Source organism: Polypterus senegalus, chromosome 17 (assembly GCF_016835505.1).
Source record: "Polypterus senegalus isolate Bchr_013 chromosome 17, ASM1683550v1, whole genome shotgun sequence".
Taxonomy (NCBI): Eukaryota; Metazoa; Chordata; class Cladistia; order Polypteriformes; family Polypteridae; genus Polypterus; species Polypterus senegalus.
In genome coordinates this window covers 48,426,005-48,450,057 of record NC_053170.1, presented here as the reverse complement: position 1 = coordinate 48,450,057, position 24,053 = coordinate 48,426,005, and the positions used below count along the sequence as shown (strand labels likewise).

Genomic DNA, 24,053 nt, shown 5'->3' with positions numbered 1-24,053 from the left:
TGGCTAAGACATTGAACTTTAAACTATAAGACTACTTTTCAATATTTTCTGTCATTTGCTTATGAGACTCAGGCAAGTCAATTAACTTTCCTGTTACATTCAAACTGAAAGGCACTGTATAATTTCCAAGGTTCATACAGTCAATATTGTTACATGTACAGAGTATATTGAAAGTCTCACTTGCATGTGTTAATCAACGTGCATCATGTTGCCACTCTCCAATGCCACGACAAGTGAGTATTACTACCTTACCTTGAAACTTCTGCTTTCCTTAGGACAATAATTCTGTCCTCTTAACCTAATATATATATATATATATATATATATATATATATATATATATATATATATATATATATATATTGATTAGAACAATTTGGACTTGAACAGGAAATTCAGCAAAACAATGCTCATCAATCCTATTACTCTAAAACGGGGATATTTACTTATAAGGTTTTCTATATATGGCTACTAAAGTAGAGTTACTCCTTGGGAGTTTTTCTCCATGTCAGAGTTAGTTGTCTTTCTCTGAGTTTCTCTCAGTAAGTGTTTCCCCCTTGCAATTTTCTCTGTATAAGACTAGAGGGGTTGGGGCATTGTTGTCAAAGTGAAAAAAACCCTTGACAAACTGTAATTTTTGTAAAATCTACCCAGATAGGTGCCTAACAAGAGGACATTTCTGGGGAAACCCGGACGTATGGTAACTCTATATGCAACCTTAACATTTACTGTAGATTAAAACTGTAGAGCAGAGGTGTCCAACTCTGGTTCTGGGGGGCTGCAGTGGCTGCAGGTTTTCATTCTAACCCTTTTCCTTTATCAGCGAACAGTTTTCACTGCTAATTAACTCCTTTTCCCTTCATGTTAATTGCCCTGTTTTTAAGGATTCAGTCCTCTGAATTGATTCATTTTTTCATTAAATGGCAACCAAGCAGAAATGAGATGTGAAATGAGCCAACAGATGACCAACTAAACTGGAATGTCAAACTCCAGCCAATTTCACTCCAACCAGTTTCTTAATGAGAAGCCAATTCTTGCTGTTAATTAAAGCCGTTATTGAATATCATGAATATCATGCTCTTATTTTGCCACAGCAGACTGTCGATTTTCTGTTTCTTCTAAGACCACCATCAAGATATTTTGGTGACCTGAGCAGACCAACATGACTGAGACCTTCACCTTTCTTTATTTTCAGGTTAGCTGGTCACTTGGCGGTTTGTTTTGTGTCTCATTATTGTTTGGCTGCTCATTAAGGAAAAAAAAAACAACTAAAGGGTCTGAGTCACATCAATTAAAATTAAGGCAAGACAAATTAATCAGTAGCAAAAATGGCTCATTAATTAAGAAGATGGTTAGAATTAAAACCTGCAGCCACTGTGGCCCACCAGGACCAGAGTTGGACACCCCTGCTGAGCCTCCACTTTCATATAACATTCAAAGAAAACATTTATCAGATTCTCTAGCATTTTTATGTACATGATGTAGTACCTCATTTTTCTGGCCGTGAACATATAATTAAGAAAAAGCTATGCAGTGTCAAGTAGTTTTTATCTGTCTCAAAGTATGATATATTCACATGTAAGGAATGCGTAATATGTTAATGGGGTCTTTAAAACTCAAACTTACTCAAATGCTTAGAAATTAATTCTTTGTACAAATTTCAACATTACTGAATAAACTAGCTTGTGTGTGTGTGTATGTTTTGGCCTGGCCAGGGACAGTTCCTGCCTTGCACCTAGTGCTCACTGGGATGGGCTCCAGCTTCCTCCTGACCTTGCTCTGGATAGGAGGGTTTGGATAATGGATGGATGGTAGGATAAAATATACTGGGTTACACATTGTGTTAAAAAAAAAAGACAATAGACAAAACGTTTTATTTCTATTCGTTGAAAAATGGGAATTGTTCTCCAGAAGGGAGATAAGTTTTTTTTTTTTTTACGGAGCCGAGATAACTTCGGAATGTTGCGCTTTACATTTAAAGGTCTCCCTGTGCCTTCCGGGCAACCTTTTAATTGCTGATACGGAGCTCCCTTTAAACTCCCGTCTTCAGAAATTAGCAACAAGTGACCTTGGCCTTGGCGCTAGTTTGAAAATAAAGAAAGACAGAAAAAAAAATCTGGTAGTTCTGCCATTCTTCAGATACAGACACACAGACTTTAAGCTGTAGTGCACAACGTTCGTTTTTAAAAGCGAGTATGAAAAGAGAAAACACCAGGTGACCGAAGCTACCACAGGGTGGTCAATAGTGTTGACGAACACTGGCCACACCCCAACGAGAAGCCCCCCCACTTCTTAAATTATTGCCGTAACAGTAACTGACTACCTTGCCTTTCAACTTCCAAACTGAGTCGCTGGCAGTGTTTCGTTTCAGCGAACCACGGTAAGGGGCATGGACGTTTGTCGCACACCATGTTGTTCAAACGAACTTATTTCTGCAGTCCGGGTGATATTGACTTCAACTGGTGCTAATGAATACGAGGGTGAAAAATACTGAAGAAAATGGAGTGCATTACAAATAAAACCATTTAATGAACACAATTGGGGTCTTGCTGCTTGGCTTGTGGCGAGCAAGTGCAGCGTCAGTTATATTGATGTTGTTGTGTTTCGTAGGGTGTCTGTACTTCTTCGAGTTTACATCATCTCGGAGCAAATGAAGCAAAACTGAGATAACACACCGAAGGTGACGTGTGTGTTTTTTCCTTCCCTCACTCTCCTTCTCCAGCATTAAACTCTTGTCGGCCGTTGCGGATGTTGATAACGTAGTCCGCCCAAGAAATTCGAATGTTAAAAAAAGTATATACAGTAGTTTTTTTTTCTTTAATACGCCTTTTTTATTACTTGTGTGACTTGTTCGGTTAGATGATAGACAAAAAATATTTTAGATGTTTAACGGATTTGAGTAATATTATATCTAATTTCTTGCAGGTGTGCAGTGCGGATGGCAGGCCTCCGTATCCCAAAAGGATATTCGCGTGGCCGTTAATTAATCATAAACTATCTACTAACCCTAACAAGCTGTAAACGTAGTAATTCGGGTAGTTTTACTATCCACTTCGTGAAAAACTTCAGGCTTAGTAGGGTTGTTCGATGCAGTGCAAGTGTTTAGTAAACCCGTACATTTTCCGGGCGTGCAAGTAAATAACGAGTGCCGCTGTTTTGTTTCACTCGACGTTACGGTCGTTCAAGTCATTCGATTTGAATGTCGCATTCTAGGCGTTTTACTTGCCTGGTTGTAGATGTTGTTTCGTCCATCCAACCCCCGTCGGCATCAATTCGAATTCAAATACCGTTCGTAACATGGTAGCTTATGGTGCCGCGAAAAGTGAAACGTATAGTAGTCTAGCAGACTGATTGTAGATTGTTTTTATGATGGACAATTACAGTATGTTGGAGTTTGGAACGATTTAATTATTTTGCACGCTCGCCTTTTTGTGAGGAATAATTTAGGAGGCTGGAGTATATTCCTGCGTCATAAAAAGGACAAGTCGCCTAGGCCACCGCGTATTTTAGAGTCGCCATCAAGTCAATAGTGAGTTGTGTATGATCGACACGATCCACGAATGCTCTGGGGGAATAATACGAGTATTGTGATGCAACGACCTTAGCCATCTGACTACCCAGTACGCTATAATGGAGGGTGAAAAACTTGGTCTCACTTTGGAAAATGCGTCTTTTAGAAGTGTTCGGTCTTGAAGTACATCTAGTTGATAACCTTCATCTTCAGGTATGCACACACATTTTAAGCAGCTACTTTGATTTAGTTAAATCGTAATGATATTACATTGTGAAAGAGTGATTTTTATGACAGTAAATGATTTTGATAGTTCCTATCTCTCTTTCCAAAGTACAGATATAAGCTGTCCTAACTGTTGTTTATACAAGGCTCCTTCTGAAACATTTTTCAAATTTGGATTTGAAAGGTAAGTGACATCTGTAAACTGCTTTGCAGTTACCAGCTTGGTAGACTTCTGTTTGATGGTGTTTTTTTCCTATTGGTGGTCGGCACCTCAGATATTTAGTTGACATTGTATGCTTGATAGACTGGCATCCCATTCAGGTTTGGATCCCTCCTTGTCCAGTATATTTATGATCCGTGTGAGATCCCCAAAGAATCTGAATAAGTGACTTGGAATATTTTTATATATATATATTTTTTTTTTTAAATCCCAAAACACTTTAATGTACTTCTACACTTCAGACATATTTTGGAGGCTGTGGATTTTATGGGATTTTTCACTCCCTCACATTTGTCTCCCACTTGGACTTGTGCTCTGGGGTGTCTGATTATGAGATGCTACCGTTAAGCTAAAGGAGACCAACATTTCTGATGCAACCTGCTCACACAGACCTCCTGATGATGGTCATTCCACCTTTTTTTTTTTTTAATAATTTTACTTGCATGAAGGAAAGCCAAGAAATGCAATATGCACAGCTTGCATTTTATTTTGATAAGATGGCTGATCATTGGCAACTTGTATGCCAATCTGCATATAATGAGCAGAAAGCAACCAGTTCTTTTACACTTAAGAAAAATTGGTGTACCACTAAAGTGTTTGATATTCATTGCAACTAAAAGCCAAGATTTGGTTGCCAGTTCCCCCAACCTAGTTGCCAAAGGCAACTTGACAGTCATTTAAGTTTCTGGGTACTGTTCTGTCACAAAACCTTAAATGGAACAATAACCTCACATTTATTATTAAGAAAACCCATCCAAGATTGTTCGTTCTGCATCAGCTAAGGAAACTCACTCTTCCCCAAAGTAATATCAGTTCAGTTCTACAGAACCATTATCAAGTCCATTCTAACATCTATAACTGTCTGGTTTGTTCCCTATGTTCAGGCTAAGGCCAATCTGCAACGCATCATCAGAGTATGTGAAAAGATCATAGGCTGTAACTTAACCTCATGTTCAAGTCCTAGATGAGTCCAGGGTGAGGCAGTAGGCCACAAAGATCATTGCTAATCTGACTTGCCCAATGCATCACCTGTTTCAAAGAGTGCCCTCGGGCAAGCGTCTTTGTGCAGTGAATGGTAAACCAATGTGTCGCCTAAACAATTTATTTTTTTTATTCCATGTGCAGTTCTAACTAATCAGGTTTCAGCTTCTACTCTGTATCTGTGTTTACCTGTACACTATACTGCCTGGACCTTTTTAATCTTGTGTCTCTTTCCTTTTTTTTTTTTTTTTTCTGTCCTTGTATACTGCTTCAATCATATTTATACTTATTTATCTTTTTGTTTTCTGTGTTATGCTTGTGCATTGCACCAATACTATAAATGCAAATTCCTAGTACACATTAGTGTACTTAGCCAATAAAGTGAATTCTGATTCTGATCTGTGCCTCTGTTGACATGCCTACAATAACCATACTGCTTATTAGTACTCCTAGCTAGTTTCAGCTCCTGTTCACTTTCTACCTCTGTATTAATATGCAGCATTTTTTCTGATGGTTTTTGGATGTTGGCATAGTGTTTTTGTATTACAGTCATAATGTAACTGTTGATTAGTATATTGGAAATGTGTTTGCAGAGTTTTCAGTGGTGTAAAAAGTATCACTTTTTTAGAAAATATCCTTAGTATCATGTACTGTATACACATTTTCATAATCAAATTTTCTTGAAAGTTTCAGCTGTTAGTTCATTAAAATGCTTTAGACAATAAATTGTTTTTTTGTTTCTTTAGGACAAGTACTCAAAACAATGGATGAAGAACAGATTCTTGGCTCTCTTCCTAAGTACAGAAGGCTGGATGAAACGGGCAACTTGAAGTTTGGCCCTCTAAGTATGACAGGGAAAGCTTATGGAACTTTTTTATTTGAAAAAAGAAATGGCAGCTATGATTCTGCTTTTCAGAAGTCCCCATCCAGCACAATTGACAATTTAAAGTATAGCACTTCTGCCAGTAGATCTGCCAGTAGAAAAAGGCGACTTGATGATTCTGTTTTAGATGAATCAATTAATTCTCCTTTAACCAAAGATATTTTATCTCCGCCCTGTTGTAGTTCTCCAAAAAATCCAGATAAAGTTATTCCTTTCTCTCCTGATTTGGCCTGTGTTTTGGATTCTTTTGAATCTTTTTCAGAAGAGAACAAACATGGCACAGATTTATCAGACAAAAATCTTAAAAATGGATTTTTAAATATTAAAACGTTAACTCAAATAGCTCCGAAAGATAATGTAAACTTACTAATAAGTAGAGAGTGCAGAGTAAATGTTTGTTGTCCAACATTAGGAAATAGTGAATTAAATAAATCCAGTGAAAACCTGGCCAAAAATTTATTTCACACAGTGTCAGCTGTTAGTCCAGAACCAGAACTGCATTTTGAAAATGAGATTGATCAGTTTGTGTCTGTAAATCCTACTATCGATGATGCTAATGAAAGCATAGAAGAGTTTATAGAAAGTTGTTGCAGTTTTTTTGAAGAAAGCTTAAATAATGCAGTTAACGATAATGAGAGAGACTCCTCTAATGAAGTTGTTTGTCAGATAGAAAGTAAATACGAGGATCTGTTAGGTGAACAGGGACAGGGCTGTATAGAACCTAATAAAGCACATAATGAAAATAATACAGTGAGTCAGTCATTACCTCCTGTCAATCAAGAAAATAGAGATGTTGAGAAAGTTCTTGAAAAAAGCAACATTGCTAAAACTGCATATAAGTCTGTTGATATACCTTCTAGTGTACTAAAATTGGATTCTGCGGAAGCATCTAATGGTGCAATTCCTGAATCGCAGTTGCCAGAATCGGTATGTAAGACTTGTTTGCGGGATGATAATGAAATATTGGAAATCCCTGAAGAAAAACACTTAATAAATAAGTGTAATGGTGTACGAGAACCTGGAGATCATCTTCACCTGGAGAATCAACATCCTTCTGATTTTTTTCACTTGAAGAACAACCTCGTATGCAATGAAGTTAAAGACAGCCAATCTAAGGTAAAAGAGCAGTTTCACAGTTTGTATTTTTTGCTGAGAAGGTCAGACATTCTGTTTTAGCAAAATTATGCTGTTATATATAATGCACATTTATTGTTCCTGGAAAGAGAGCTGACAGACACTTTACCTCATGATATCATGTATACACCTGTATCAAATGCTTCCTATACTCCTTCCCTCTCGTGTTTAAAAAGAGTATTAGAATGTACACAAAAGTCTTCCTAACACTTAGCAAGCATCTTTCTATAATTAAGGTAACCCTGATCCTTGCACTGTTTTTGGTCTTCTGATTTGATATACCTTTATACAGTCTTATGAGTTTGTGAGGCACCTTTCAGTTTACAAGTGATTTATTTTCTTAGAGCAGCTCTTCCTTGTTAAAAGGTTCAAATGTGATTCTCCCCACATATGTAAAAATTGAAATATATAGAGGTTCTGGACGAGTGTTCCTTACATGTCTTCAGTATTTGATAAAAATATATGTATATGTTAATGTCACAGTGACAATAAATGTAAAGGGTGAGTCAAAATTATGTTAACATTTGAATGGCAGAAACTTTTTTTTTCACAAAACATACTTTATATGTGCAAAGTGATTAACAGGAATGTCTCAAACTGTTCGCCATCATGTTCAACACATGTACCATATGTGGCACATACATTGTATACAAGTGTATATATACATAGCAGTAACATTAGTGTTAATATAATTTTGACTCACCCTGTGTTTTCCTGTCATTGTACATAAAAAAAGTCAAAGGGCACAGGAGGAGTATTGTCCAAATAGTTACTTTAGTTTTCAGTTTGAGAAATTACATTTGATGTAGTTCAAAATTGAAGAGCACATTGATATTGGCATTAAGTTGGTGCTTGGGCTAAATTATGCCTGTTGTAAGTAAAACATCTATTCAACCCCAATTGCTTCTGGTTTGTGTTTTTTGCTCTTTTAGTTGATTACTTGATATATGGTTAGTGTTTGTGAAATTAACCCTGTATCTAATTTTCCCTGACACAGCTGATTTGTAATTTGTGTGAAAACAAACAAATTGAAGTTGTCCTCATGATTGTTGTGTACACCGTACACAATGGTGTTTAATAGGACAGAAGTGTACAGTATCCTTTCAGAAAACTGTATTTATAAAATGCCAAAGTTATTACTGAGTAAAGCTGTTTAAGTAGAACTGTTTATATATTTAATTGGTTACCTGTGTGTCTGTTAGGTGAAATCTGTCACGGAAACTAAGACGAAGAGCTTGCCTGCTGGAAATATTGAGAACAAAGAAAAAATGAAATTGTGCAGCGTTCTTGCAAAAGAAAGGTAGATCAAATATATAATGCTTTCTGAAATTTAAGAATTTTTCACCAGTTCACCAACCAAAAAATAAACACTGAACACACTGTATTAGTGAATCTCCAATGTTAGACTGTTTTAAATTTGAATTTTCTAGCAGCATGTAGAATCTGATCTTTTTTTGTGTATTGGCAAAATGGGTATTGGAATTCTGTGATGTAAAATCTGTATATATAGTACATGAGTCAGCATGATAACTTTGTTTTTTTGCTTTTTAGGTGATGATTTTAGTTAACCCAAAATCCTATATGCTCTTGTTCAGTGACATTTTTAACTTGATATACATTTTTCAAATTTTGTATTTAGATATTATTTCACAGTTAAGCAAATATTACAGGAAAATATTTTGGTGAATAGTTGTTTTTTGCAAAATGATGAGATTTTTGTTTTCCTGATCAGAGGGACTGCAGTAATTCTTCATAAAGGAAGTTGTCTGAGATTAATCTTTTACTTTCCTGTTAATATAAAGTAGGTAATTGCAGTTTTGCTCCAGTTTTATTGCAGGAGAAATTTTCTGCAAAGTTGTGAAGTTGTATTTTTTTGGCTTGTGTTGCCAAGCACCGTAATACTTAAAATAATTTGCTGAAACACAGGTACAATAATAATGTGTCATCTTAGGACTGATAGCACTTCAACCAACGGTGTAATGGCTAGCAAGAAACTTATTTCCTTGAGGTTTAGAAAGTTGGCTCTGAATTTTGATGCCATCTGGTTTTGCTCATCACTATAATACAAATTTTGGATTTCATAACTGATACTAGACTGTTTGATTAATACCAATTAATTATTAAGTGGAGACTCCCAATTTAACACAGAGATTAATGTGAAGGTAAATTTCCCAGAAAAATGTTTTATTATAATCAACAAGAATTTTTTTGTTTGATCTGTAATGTAGATAGACAGTTTACTACAAAGAATTTTACTCCTGAATAGAAAGGTATAAGAGCATGTTATGTGCTCAGGAGTCAAGGTGTGTCTACACCAAGTACACATGGCTACATGGGTGCATAAAGCAGATGGTAGTTCTTATTTAAATATGAGATGATGGCACAGTCTATACAATTTTTTTTGTTTTTTGGTTAAAAGTGTACATGTGCAGTGAGCACAAAAGGAAGTCTTTATATGCCTTTGTAGAGTTGCATTGATGTTTTATATGCATCCATGAGAGTGGGTTCAGGTACACTAAAAGTATGAAATGATTTTATTGCAGTGTGTAAGAACTGTCTTTTAACTGCCGATGTTTGGGGCATGAATCTATATGCTTACCTAGCAGCAGTTAGCTTATTCGCAAGGCTTTCACTAAAGGCATCTGTCTATTCTGCCTTCTGATGTGAAATGATATGACAATTTTAAATCGTGCCCTCATTGTTTGTTTAAATGAATGAGTCTCAAAGCAAGTCTACTTAAGGCATTGCAATTCAGTTAATTATACAATTAATCTAAATTCACACTGGTATGTCTTTCTAATAGTATGCTATTTAAACTCTTAACTCTAGGTAATTGACCAGTGGTTAATTAACACACCTACTTTGAACCTTCTCTTGGCCTATACCATGCAAGCTTGTATGGCTCAATCCACATCACATCAAGGTGTTTTATACCGTTGGATTTTTTTACAAAATGATAAAGAGAAATCCTTCCAGAAATCTCTTTGTAGAACCTGGTTTCATCATTTTAGGTCTGTCATTTTGGCTGTTTAATTTTGGCTCCATGACCATGTTCTTTGAAGCAGATAAGGGTTCAACTTGCTATTTTACCATTTCTGACTGATCAAGTGGAATGGATTCTCTTTTTTTCCTTTTGTGGAAAAAGTGTAACCTTAGTTGCTTTCAGAGAAAAGCAGTTATTAATTTCTGCACTTGCCGGTTTTTCTCTTTCTTGCTGTTACCTTGTTAGGAACATAATTTGATATAGTTAATAGCTACCCTTTACTCCACTTATTTGTAATATTTATTTATTTTTTTTGTAAATGAGCCTCTGAAAATGTAAAACCGTAGATTTTCTTCTTGAGAGTTAAATAAACCTTTTATGAAGTGATCATTGGGACCACTTAACCAAATGTTGAAAAAGTTGTGCCTTATTTGGGGTAGAATTTAAATGAACTTTTATATTACAATGATTAGAAAGTCTGAGTAGGGAAACATACCTAATGAGTTTTTAAGCTTTAGGGTGTTGTCATGCAGGATTTGTGTTTGTGTGTTGTACTGATTTTAAATAGTTTAAAATGTATCAGGATTACAGCATCCACTATTTTGTACATGCTAAAATGAGAGGAAACATGAAAATAAAGGTACCTGTATCTGTATATTTTGCAGTGATTACAAGGCCGCAAACCTCGATTAAAACTTTATTCACATTTGACTGTTTAGACATCATTCCAATTAAGTCGCTTCCCATTTAAAAGCATTTCCTTAAAATCAGTGGTTCTTGAACTTTTTTTCTCTTCACAACCCTGTTTTGCCTTTTTGTGCCTTTTGAGACCCAGAGCAGTTGATGACCATCATCCCATCCTCCTTGGAGAATTGCCACTGACCGTCACCCAGGGGAGTAGTGGGTCATGTTGCAGGGGCAGTGGCTGGGCCCCCTTGGAGAATCACTGGCACAGGTCGTATCAGAGCAAAGGCATTTGTTTGAAATTCCCACAGTGACCTGTTGCACTCCACAAACCAGATGTGACATTCTCCCATTGAGTACTATTATGAATCGCTCTGCGTAACCCAATTTTGGTCACCTCATAATTTGAGATCCTGTTCTTTACATCATAAAACATTTTATGTCTGTTCTCCATGAAAACTTAACATTGAAAATTTTTCTTGGTCATCAAAGCAAAATTACATGGTGTAGTAGCATACTGGGGGGAAAAAATAATTTTTGGATGGACTATTCCTTTACTAGGAAATCAGCTTTGAGGTAGGATTTTGAATAAAATAAAACTCTGTATAGAAGTACGTTTGGAATTATGAAATGGGCAGTGCTCTTTATATGTATAGGGAGGTTGAAGTTTAAAGTTGCATTTTATTTAAAGAATTGGTGTTTGATATAAAGGTAACTGGAGATGCAAGTAAAGAAGGTTCCCATTTATTTTCTGGTTATTTACAATAAAGTATACAGTATATGCTTTGTAATAATGCAAACTTCTTATTGTATTAATTTCTCCAGTTATAGGTTTGCACAAGTAGAGGAATAAATTTAGTTGTAGTGTAAATCTTTATAAAGCATTCTTAGGATCTGTCGCTGAATATCTTCAAGTCAGTGAGTGCATTTACATGTGCTTTAATAATCCGGTTTAAAAAAATCCTTTTTCTAAAATGCCATGTAAACCTTTATTCTGGTTAGAGAAACCTGGTGTGGTGTGTGTTTTTTTTTTTGGTTTTGGAGAAACCAGATTAACACATGCAGATTTCTCTGGTAGTAATCCAGTTATTTGGCCATGTACATCCTTAACTAGTCTACAGTTAAGAATTTTGTAGTCTGTGCATATCTGTTTGTACGCATGTTATCTTCTCAAATGCTTTCCGCAGCCATGGGTCGAAAATGGTGGAAATGTCCACAAGATAAGTTTCCTGAGACAAATGCTAGGGTGGTGATGTTATTACTTCTCCTGACTGAAATAATCTGCCTCAGTATTTCAGAAACTGATAAATTTAATATTGATAAACTTAGGAGAAGGTTTGAGATATCCCATTAAAAGTAATGTGTAACAAAGTTTCTTTAAAAGTAACATTTCCCACCCTGGCTCTCTTTTTCCCCAGATTCACAGTAGCTGATGTTCCGTTCTCCTTTTAGAGCATTTTTATGACATCAATGTTTTTCCAAAAGAGATCTTCATAAGTGGACTTGCGTAAATAAACAGGTTATCTTACCTTATCCTGGTTTTTGTGTGTGCCTGTAAATGCAGTCATTGACCCATCAGTTTTGTAGTATTTTACTTTTTTTGAAGGTAAGATTTTGTTTGCAGGTTTTTTTTTTCTTCTTTCACCACAGTCCACATTAATAGCCATTAAATATAAAAATATATTTTCTTTTGTGTTTTCCCTTCCATTCACACTTAGACAAGTTTTTTTGAAGATTCTGTACAAAATGTATATGGTTTAAAGTGCTGGGTCTGAATTGTAAAGCTAAGCTATTATGAAAACATTGGTGTACGATTGCCTTGTGATTAGACACTAACATCAGTTTTCTTGTAAGGATTCTCTTGTGAACTCCTCTTCGCAGTATATTTGTTTAAATATTGAGTATAGAGCAGTCCAGTGGTGTTGGCGGTACTTCCCAACAGGAAGACCAGGGTTCATGCTCATGCTGCGCTCTTCATGAAGTATGCATGTTCACCCTGTGTCCTTTTGGGCTCTCTCCAGCTGCTCCAGTTTTCTCCCACGTTTTAAAGACATACATACAGGTTAGGTGGACTGGTGATGCTCAGTTCGCTCCTTGAGTGTGTGTGTATATGTGTGTTCACCCTGAAATGGACTGGCTCCCTATCCAGGAATTGTTCTTGCCTTGCACCAGTTGCTTGCTGGGGTACCTAACCCCACAATCCTGCTTTGGATGTGCATGTGCAGGAAATGATGCATGATTCGTTTCGATTGTGTTCTATGTGTTTGGTGTTTTTTCTTTTTGTTGCGGAATATATGTAAGTGTCCACTAGAAGGAAAAATTGTCTTAATGTTTTGTGTAATAGAATCAAGGCAAAAATGTAAAATGGAATATTCTAAGTGGTTATCAGCCAGGATGAACCATTTTGTTGGTGGCTAATCGTCTATAGGCCTTTGAATCCATTCCAAAAATATGTTTGTATTAATATATTAACAAGTATTAACAAATACTTTTTACTGAGGTAATTCAGTGAGATGTTATAAATGTCATTAAATCTGAATTGAACAACTAGTGCAATGTTGTGTAATCACTACAGTATTCATAAAAGTAAACATTCAACAAAAAACAATGTGATCTTTTATGAATCGTAAATAAACCTTACATCAGCAAAAGAAGGTAGTGTTGTTGCTTATAAACGTAATGTAAAAACAGACCACTAAAATACTTAGTCTATGAATAAAGGTAAATCGTGCCCATTGTATTTTTTTTCCATAAATACACTAAGTTTTTATAACTTCTAAATATTTTGCAAAGAAGACTAGCATGTCAGCATGCTCTTCTGTGAGGTGTGCTCTTTTTGGCTGCAATTTAACTATAATGTACTAAATATGTACTCTAGAGCACTGAAAATGTATATCCCCTTATGCTGTATAGTAAATGTGACTAAGTATTTTATAATGTGCAGTTAAAAATTTAAATTATATAAAAGTAATGCATAGTGGCAGCACACTTTGACAAGGGTTTAAAAATTCAGGGAGCACCAGAGCTGTAATAGTCTTGACTGAATGAATTAACAGAGTTAAACTGGCTGGAGGTAAAAAATAATTATAGACCAGTCTTAAGGCATTTATCATTTAAGTGACTACGAAAAATGTTTTAACCTGTAGTTAAAAAAAAAAAATAAATAAATACATTTTTTTTGATAATTTTAAGCTGTGGCAGATAATACCATCGGGGCATTAATCTAGCCAACCAAAACCCATGACTTGATGAAATGTTTAAGTGTCCGCATGCACCAAAATCAATTGTGGGATCTACCATGCCGCATGAAACAACCAGGGGCCTCGTTCATAACGCCGTGCATAGAACTTGCACTATAACATGACGTAAGCACAAAAGCCGAAATGTGCTTACGCACAGAAAAATCCAGATGCAGGAATCTGTGCATTTGCCAGCTTCCACGTTCTTCCGCTACATAAATTCCAGTCAGCGTGAAAAGTAACTCTCGTGCACGTGCGTGCTGTCCCGCCCCAACTCCTCCCAAAATTATGCCTCTTTGAATATGCAAATTAATACAAATAGCCATTAAGCTTAGCGTTCTGTAAAAAGCAAGAGGGAAAATGGAAGAATTTCAGTAAATACCAAGTGGAGGCAAGGAAAAATGTACTATTTGTTGGTTTAAATAGTGGTATAAACAACAAAAGGAAGTTGATCGACTGACATGGCGTGTTTGAGAAACTCGAAAGCTCAAGTTCACAAAGTCGCACATGCCCTAAATAAAGTTGTCAGATATCAGTCGCCATGAAAAGGAGAGTTGTAAGCCACTGTCTGAGTGTCCTACGAAAGCTTATTAGGGCACAGAGGAAAAAAAAAAAGGCACACAGTTTAGCACGAAATGTCAACTTCAATCTCAATGTCCACTTGAATCACGTAGTTTATTTTGTCATTAAAGTAGAACATCATAAACTTCATCTTAAAATCGTTTAACTAGTTTCTCAAATCACATTGTAAATAAAGTAGCACATTAAATGCTTTGTTTTGTTTGAGTTCTATGTGTGTGAATCACTACGTGCTTCCGTACTTTCTCTACCTCTGACAGGACACAGAATCCAGTACATTTGTGATATTATAGTCTCTGAATAACTAAAACACTGCGATGTATACGTGATATCATTTCCATGATGATAGGAGTTAAAGCACGTTATTAAACATGGCTTTCCCCGTGGTGCAGTGATTGTGTGCAACCTTCGATGAAATAATTTATTGCAGCAGTACTCGGGGGTGGAGTTTGGCTCTAGGCGGCCCTGGGCAGAGGAAGAATCGGTGGCTCCTTCGCCCACCAATGTCAATATGGTATCTTATGCATGGCGGATGGCCACGTCTGCTGCAGACACTACATTGCCGCCTCGTGCTCATGACACAAGCGTATAACTTTGGCCAAAAATTGGCCGCTGCGTTTTTAGCTGTGTCATTATTTTCTCTTTCTGTTTTATTTTCAATATACAGGGTGGGCCATTTATATGGATACACCTTAATAAAATGGGAATGGTTGGTGATATTAACTTCCTATTTGTGGCACATTAGTATATGTGAGGGGGGAAACTTTTCAAGATGGGTGGTGACCATGGTAGCCATTTGGAAGTCGGCCATTTTGGATCCAACTTTTGTTTTTTCAATAGGAAGAGGGTCATGTGACACATTAAACTTATTGGGAATTTCACAAGAAAAACAATGGTATGCTTGGTTTTAACGTAACTTTATACTTTCATGAGTTAGTTACAAGTTTCTGACCACTTATAAAATGTGTTCAATGTGCTGCCCATTGTTTTGGATTGTCAATGCAACCCTCTTCTCCCACTCTTCACACACTGATAGCAACACCGCAGGAGAAATGCTAGCACAGGCTTCCAGATTTTGTTCAGTGATGAGGCAAACTTATATGTGAATGGTGAAGTTAACAAACAAAACCACCGCTATTGGTCTGACACTAACCCACATTGGATAGGTCCCTCGAAGACTGTTGGAACAAAAAAAATGATGGTATGGTGTGGTATATGGGGTACAAAGATAGTGGGGCCATTCTTCATCAATGGAAACCTCAAGGCCACTGGATATGCGAAATTGCTACATGATTATGTGTTTCCCTCTTTATGCACTGAAGCTGGCACGTTCCCTGAGTTTTTCCAGCAAGATGGTGCACCACCACATTATGGGTGTCAGGTTCGAGCATTCCTAGATGAACAGTTTCCTGGAAAGTGGATTGGTCATTGTGGGCCAAGGTCTCCCGATCTGACCCCCTTAGATTTTTATCTTTCGGGTCATCTGAAGGCAATTGTCTATGCTGTGAAGATAAGAGATGTGCAGCACCTGAAACTACGGATACTGGAAGCCTGTGCTAGCATTTCTCCTGCGGTGTTGCTATCAGTGTGTGAAGAGTGGGAGAAGAGGGTTGCATTGACAATCCAACACAATGGGCAGCACATTGAACACATTTTATAAGTGGTCAGAAACTTGTAACTAACTCATGAAAGTATAAAGTTACGTTAAAACCAAGCACACCATTGTTTTTCTTGTGAAATTCCCAATAAGTTTAATGTGTCACATGACCCTCTTCCTATTGAAAAAACAAAAATTGGATCCAAAATGGCCGACTTCCAAATGACCACCATGGTCACCACCCATCTTGAAAAGTTTCCCCCCTCACATATACTAATGTGCCACAAACAGGAAGTTAATATCACCAACCATTCCCATTTTATTAAGGTGTATCCATATAAATGGCCCACCCTGTATATTTGTGTGGTGGCTCCTGGGATTTGGCGGCCTTGTGCAGGTGCATAGTTTGCACATGCCTAAGGCCGCCCCTGCAGTACTGTCTCTTTCAAACGTACTAACCTCCCAATTCATGTCCTTCCTTTTTCTTTCTCCAAGTAACCGATCGCCACACAATCAGCTCTGTAATGGACGTTAAGCCGTCTGTAAGCTTATAGCGCGATTCTTCAAAACTTTTAAGGAATATTGAAATATCTTTGTAGTACATGTTTAATTATTCTATCCTTCACGCCAGTCCCAGTGAAGCATACAGTGCGAGCGGAGCACCAGATCCTTACTAGCGTAACAACACCCGTCCTTTTAATTATTAACAATATAGATTATTTAAATGAAGTTAGTTTTATCTGTATAATAAACATATTTTGCTGCATTTCATCTTAAAAATGATATTGTCATCATATGTAAATAAACTCTTTATAAAGTGGCTCAGGTTGTGCAATATTATAACTGTACTGCAAGTTTACAGTGAGGTAACTGTACTAATAAGTACTAACAGTTCTACAAGGAGCAGCTGATGGACTGATTGAGTGCTTTTAGAGTTCTTGAGATGAAACTGTTTCTGAACTGCGAGGTCCGTACAGGAAAGGTTTGAAGCGTTTGTCGTATGAGAAGCAGTTCAAATAGGAAGCATGGCTGATGCAGCGTGTGCTTGATGCTGTATATCGACAATTCTCTTTCCGATCAGCTGCTCTGAGTGGTGCAGTGAGAGTAATATGGAAAAAGATGATCCGATGTGGCTAACCCTAACGGGAGCAGCTGAAAGATGAAGGTGCAGTGAGAGTAACAACATTAAAGCAGCTATGGTATTTAGAATAGTTTGATCATTCCGTGGACCATTATATTGTTACTGGATAATTACAATCCGATGCAATAAACTAATAAACAGTATGCAGTTAATTTCAGTGTATTTATAAAGCCGCGTCGGGGAAAAGGAAAGGATAACCACAGTAGCCACTGCTTTGACGCTGGGTGTTGCCAGTCTGCAAAACCAGGCGGGGAATTTGCGTACGACAGGGTATGAGGTACCATGGAATAAAGCCACACACATTTCCAAGTTTAGGTTTTATACATCGCGATTTGAACGTGGAAACGTTCTTACTCAACATTTCTGTGCGTATGCATCGTTTATATATGAGGCCCCCGATGTCTACGTGCTTAATTGTTAAAAATAAGATCAGTTCTGTTAAAGAATTTTAATGAATAAAGTTACCCAGGAACCTGTCAGGGTGTTAATCTGGTTTCGCAATTAAGTGGCTTGCGAAGGCGCCAATGCCAATGAAGTTCCCATCTTATTAGCACCAGAGAGTGAGAGGTGAAAATGGGGCTTCAACTGTAGTCATGGTGAACTAGAAGTGCATTTGTAATATAGGTTGTAGAATCAATTCCATGAAAAATAGGTACTGAACAGATAAAAAGTGTAACAATACTTAATATTTTGCTGTGTGACTGTGTGCAAGTATGAAATGCTGCTATTTCTTTCTTTTAGGTTGAAAGTCATAATTTATCCTTCACAAGGTTATTGCCATTCAGTTACAGTGACACCAATACTTCATTAGATGGCTATGTTCTAAGTTGCTAGCAAAGTTATATATGCTGTTGGCTGGTGATCAGTCCTCTGCCATCATTGGCAAGGTGAATGTGTGTTTTTTTGCTTATGGTTTCTCTCTTACTCGTGCATTTGCTATTCCTCAGCTACGCTAGACTAATGTCCACCTCCTTCAACTCCAATACAAAGTTACGGCCAGGTTGAGCTGTAGCTTGATGAGAAGAGCCATGGGTTAGGGTTTTACATGTCACACTGAAAATTAATAAAATATTGACGTGAAATATATAATTTGTGAAGACTGAAGTCCAAATATCAAACGCTTTCACAAAAGGTATAACAAAACAAGTGCAGCTTTACTCAATTGGTTGGCTGTTGCTGCTTGAAATGACTGATTTAATTTATTTTTAACATATGGCTGCAAAGCCCCATTTTTGGCAGCCGTTCTCTTTAGTGTCCCAATGGTAAACACTGCTGGCTTATCCTTAAGTAGCGGTGTTAATGCTGATTGGTTATTAGATCTTTATAACTGTGTTAGCATCATTGAAGCCTGTTATTCTGTTCTCTTGTGTTGCAGGGTACTGGCATCCCTAAACTTCAGTTCTGGGTTCAAAAATTGCCAAAATTTAAAAAATTAAATCAATTTAATGTTAAGGTATGAATTTCTGTGAAAAAAACATGCATTTTTGGGTGATCACAAACTTCTGAGCAATACTATATTTACTATGGCTACTTTAGCACCCAAACCTGTTTTTAAGTTTGGGTTTAAAAGCTGTAGTGATGCCATTGTGGCTTTTTTTTAATTTACAAACAGGCATGAAGTGCTTCCAGTAACCGTTTTAATTGTTGTTAATTTCTTAATGTTGTCAAAATGTCTGTAGTACTATTTTTTGACTTGTTTCACTTTGAAACATTTTTTTAATAAGTTGTATTCATTCCCAAGTTTGCACTTTTTAATGTTACGGCTACTATGAGTTTTATTAATAGTTTAATAAAGGTAACATTTTGGAAACAATGCAAGTGTGAATGTTTTAACCTTTACCATTTTTAACTCTGTGCTGTTACTTGATTTAAAAAAAAAAAAAAAAGACGCATAACTGGTGAATATCACTCATAACAACTCAATAGCTGTTCAGCAATGTAAGTTTTTTTTACATAAAATTTTACATTTTAAAAGAAATGTCAGTTTTCATGAGCCTTAACTTTATACTTCAAACCACATATTTTCAAAAATGTACAATGTGTTTTAAATATTCAGATTTGTTGCCTAACTGTCTTGTCATCCTTTTAACCTTTGTTTAAACTAGAAAGTTTCACCTTTGTTGTTGAACACTGGACTTTAAACTGTTCTCTGAACTTTTTTGTGTTGCAGTATCTTTAAGACCAACCAGGCACACAATTTTGGAGATATGGCATCATGTTTGTACATAGTGTAGCATAATTTCTACAGGTTTATACTTCATAGAGCATGGTATATAATGTAATGACTTTTTATCCTTTTGTTTCAGCAAACTGTAGCAAACATCTTTTTTAAATATAAATGAGTGGTGATTGCATTAATGGTTTTTAAACTCCTTTTATGCCTAGAAGCACAAGTTCACAAGGTTTGTTTTTTTTCTGTTCTCCTCGTTTTGTATGACCTTAGTTTTATTTGCTTGTCACATCAACATTCTTTGTTGCAGCAAAATTGTATCTAAAGAAACCGATTTAGAACGACGAAAGCGGATCTACTTGCAGTGTGTATCAAGCCATATTTCAGATAAAAGTAAACCAAGTACAGGTAAGAAAAGGAAGTTTTAAGTAAATTGCATTAGTACTACAACTTGGATTATTACTTTTTTTTCCCCCCTCCCCCAATAAACCCCCTCACCCCCAATGTCCAATTCTGTCTCTCTGTGTAGTGTGAGGTACCTACCTGGGTAGAAGGGTTAAGCTAGATTGGAGTCATTGCTACATGGGTTGATCCTTGAGGACCTTGCAAAAAGCAATATGTGTGTGAAGCTGATCTTTTGCTTACTATTTATCACATGATTTCCTTTTTCAATCACACCATTCAAAAACCTTTTGTAACCCCACTTTCATCATTTGGTTTTTATTTTAAACTTCATAACACTGCATCATGTAAACTGGTGAACCAACTACCAGTGTCATGAGGATCGGAAAAGTTACAAACCAGGTGGTAGTTATAGTCTGAAAAGGGATGTAGTTTATAGTATTTAAAATGCTCATAGTGTCTACAAAAGAAAATAACATAAAAAAATTTAAGACTTTGTGAAAGTAACTAAACTGGCTGCATAAAGTATTTACTTACCTTTAGTAGTATGTGCATATATTAACCTAATAGTTTTTTTAATCGACATGCAACTGTATCAAAATTATCTGCACAGTGTTTCTATCTATAAATTTGTTGGGTAATTGTTCCTTATACTGTGATATTGCTATGTGCCATGTTTTTGAAAAATACAATGGTTTTAGTTGTGTGTGGTTGTTTTTTTTTTTAAGCTGTGGAATAATTTTCAATTTGCCATTGGCCTCTCATTATGAGTGACACCCTAATTATTGGCTGTGCTTTTTTTTTTCTTTTTTTCTTTCAGTGTTAGTGTTAAATGTGAATTGTTATGGTCTTGCATCTTTAGTACCCTTATTACATTTTTGTTTCAGTTGTACATAAAATTAATTTGTATGCAATTATAATTAAGATCTTAATTTATAAACTGCCATTTTTTTAGGTCAGCTGTATTGGAAGCAGACTTGCATAATTTATTTGCACTAATGTAGACAACAGTCCCAAATTATGCGATTATTTGCCCCCAGAATTTGCTTAAGAAAATGGCATAACAAAAAGGTTTCATATTCATGGTGTCTAGTCTTTTCCATTATATACTGTTCAAAAAAATTAAAGGAACACTTTTTTTTTTTTTATTCATAGTATAGCATCAAGTCAGTGAAACGTCTGGGATATCGATTTGGTCAGTTAAGTAGCAGAGGGTTTTGTTAATCAGTTTCAGCTGCTTTGGTGTTAATGAAATTAACAGGTTCACTAAATGGGCAACAATGAGATGACCCCCAAAACAGGAATGGTATTTTTTCACTAGTTTTGCATTTGGCTACATTCAATGTAACTATTGGTAGCAGAGGCGACACCTGCAACCTACAGCGGTTGCACAGGTAGTCCATCTTCTCCAGGATGGCACATCAATATGTGCCATTGCTAGAAGGTTTGCTATGTCTCCCAGCACAAGGGAATGGAAGAGATTCCAGGAGACAGGCAGTTACTCTAGGAGAGCTGGTCAGGGTTGTAGAAGGTCCTTAACCCATCAGCAGCACGACTGGTATCTGCTCCTTTGGGCAAGGAGGAACAGGATGAGCACTGCCAGAGCCCTGCAAAATGACCTCCAGCAGACCACTGGTGTAAATGTCTTTGACCAAACAATCAGAAACGGACTTCATGAGGGTGGCCTGAGGGCCCGACATCCTCTAATGGGGCCTGTGATCGCTGCCCAGCACCTTGGAGGTTGATTGGCATTTGCCATAGAATATCTGAATTGGCATGTCTACCACTGGTGCCCTGTGCTTTTCACTGATGAGAGCAGGTTCACCCTGATCACGACAGAAGTGAAAGGGTCTGGAGGAGCCGTGGAGAACGTTATGCTGCCTGTGACATTGTTCAGCATGACCGGTTTGGTGGTGGGTCAGTGATGGTCTGGGGAGGCATATCCATGGAGGGATGCAAAGACCTTTACAGGCTAGACAACGGCACCTTGACTGCCATTAGCTATTGGGATGAAATCCTTGGACCCATTGTTAGACCCTATGCTGGTGCAGTGGGTCCTGGGTTCCTCCTGGTGCATGACAATGCCCTGTATCATGTGGCGAGAGTATACAGGCGATTCCTGGAGGATGAAGGAATTGATGCCATTGACTGGTCCCCCGCTCACCACACCTACATCCAATGGAACACCTCTGGGACATTATGCTTCGGTCCATCCGATACCACCAGGTTGCACCTCAGTCTGTCCAGGAGCTCGATGATGCCCTGGTCCAGATCTGAGAGGAGATCACCCAGGACGGCATCCGTTGTCTCACGAAGAGCATGCCCTGACGTTGTCAGGCATGTATACAAGCATGTGAGGGCCATACAAACTGCTGAGTACAATTTTTTTGAGTTGCTGCAATGAAATTTCCGCAAAATAGACTAGCCTGCCACATTTTTTTCACTTTGATTTTCAGGGTGCCCTGTGTAGGTTGATAATTTTAATTTCCATCAAACGATGTGGCATCCTTTCGTTCCTAACATATCACCCAGTCTGTATCCGCTATCTAGCAGGACTTTTTTTTTCCCCCATTGAGATCTGGTGTGTTTTTCAAATTGTTCCTTTAATTTTTTTTGAGCAGTTTAGTAGTATTTTTAATGACCTCCAGAAAATCTAAATATTTTAAGATTCAGTGTTATAAAACATATACAGTATGTGAGAAAAGGCAGTAAGTTGGTTCATGAGAAATCTCACTTGTAGGTTTCTGGCAGATCCAGCCAGTATTTTTTTTTGTTAATTTTTATAATTTGTCCAAAAAGAGACATTTTTGTTGCAAATTATCCAGTATTTTAAAAGTTTTCTTGAGGAATTGCACATTTAGTGTATTTAGTAAAATACTGTATTTTGAGTGTGGGCAGTTCTTGACTAGTGATACTTTTTCATTTTCTTTTCAAAAGCATGAGTCCTGTTTCTAATTTTGTTAGTTTGTTATTCACTGTTCTACAGATTGTTTTCATAAAGCCACAGGTACAGTATATAAAAACACCAACATGTGAAACATGATGCAGAAAGTTTTTCCTTTGTAACTTTTGTGATAGTGAAATTTGGCATACTTGGGCATTGCTTTAAAAACATGCATTAAGGTAAAAAAAAAGGATTGCAACTACATATGTTGAAGAGTCCTGTCAAAGGATGTTTGTAATTATAATTGTATTCTTCAATGTAACTATATGTCGCCTTGAAAAGGTCATCTGCAGAAGCTCTCTAAGGCGTTAAAATATGGCCTGCTTAATTTACTAATGTAATAATGTGTATTCTGAAATCATTTGTACAAATTGTCTGAGAATTGTGATATGTTTATCAAGCTACTACTGTGGTGGAGACTATAAAGACTGTTGCATCATGTGACCTTCCTCCAATTTTCAGTCGTAGCTTTTATTTGCATAATTTTGGCGAATTCAAGGCAGTTGCTTGCATGAATCTGTGAAGCTGATCGCCTAATGTGACATACCCAGTAACTCGCTCCAACTGTAACTCGCTACAGTAAAATCAGAGGTTTGATTTTGTCTTTAGTTGTAGGTGAGGGTGGGAGTGAATGAGAGCTGACAATCGGTGGATGCTATTTCTAGAAGTACAGTGTATTTAATGCAGCAGTGAAAAAATAAAGAGTTTTAAGTGTTTTGGAGATCACAAACAGAAGAGAAACTCATCTCTCTTGCATATTTCACTACCATGTCAGCCCCTTTTATCTTTCTGAGATTAACTTGCTGCAGCTGTTAACCCTTCATACAGCACTGGCACTGTCAAGCAGCATTTTATTGCCTGTCACAAAAAGGTGTGAGCACAACTGCTCTGGAATGTCGGCAGTCCAGTGGTAAATGTGACATGAGAAGCAATTTGCATTATGTTTTTATTTGGTCATTTAAATTGAAGTAGTCTGACGGTGAGGTCTGCAAATCTGAACTATGTGACACTGGCTTAATATAGAGTAGGTTGTAGTGGCTACGGAGAATGTCCGTCCCTTTAAAGTATTTTTTAGTGTGGTGTTTTTTTTTTTTGGGAAATATGTATTTCTGCTTCTTCCTCCATTCGTTCATTTTTTTGACTCCCTTTATTTCAGACCATGATTCCCTTTTTATGCTCAAGGTATATAAACCTGTGTATTTTATACATTCAGTACTGGCCAAAAGTTTTGGAACACATTAATTTTTCCTGTCTGTTCCAACTTCAACTTCCAAGGCATAATTAATTGCCGCAGAACATCTGTAGGTTGTAATCTATTAGTTGTTTCCTGAAGAAGGCCCATTTGTAATTCTGATATTTC

The 24,053-nt window shown here is 36.9% G+C and overlaps 1 protein-coding gene across 1 annotated transcript in view; it reads left to right on the top strand.

Annotated features, from left to right (window-relative positions):
- The first annotated feature begins 1,508 nt into the window (after positions 1–1,508).
- Positions 1,509–24,053, top strand: part of LOC120517195 — a 33,778-nt gene continuing 11,233 nt past the window's right edge. Inside the window, exons 1-5 of the mRNA XM_039739366.1 lie at positions 1,509–2,380; positions 3,851–3,920; positions 5,684–6,936; positions 8,157–8,254; positions 19,658–19,755. Coding sequence (XP_039595300.1) covers positions 5,701–6,936; positions 8,157–8,254; positions 19,658–19,755 — 1,432 coding nt within the window. The 5' untranslated portion in view covers positions 1,509–2,380; positions 3,851–3,920; positions 5,684–5,700. The remainder of the gene's footprint in view (positions 2,381–3,850; positions 3,921–5,683; positions 6,937–8,156; positions 8,255–19,657; positions 19,756–24,053) is intronic.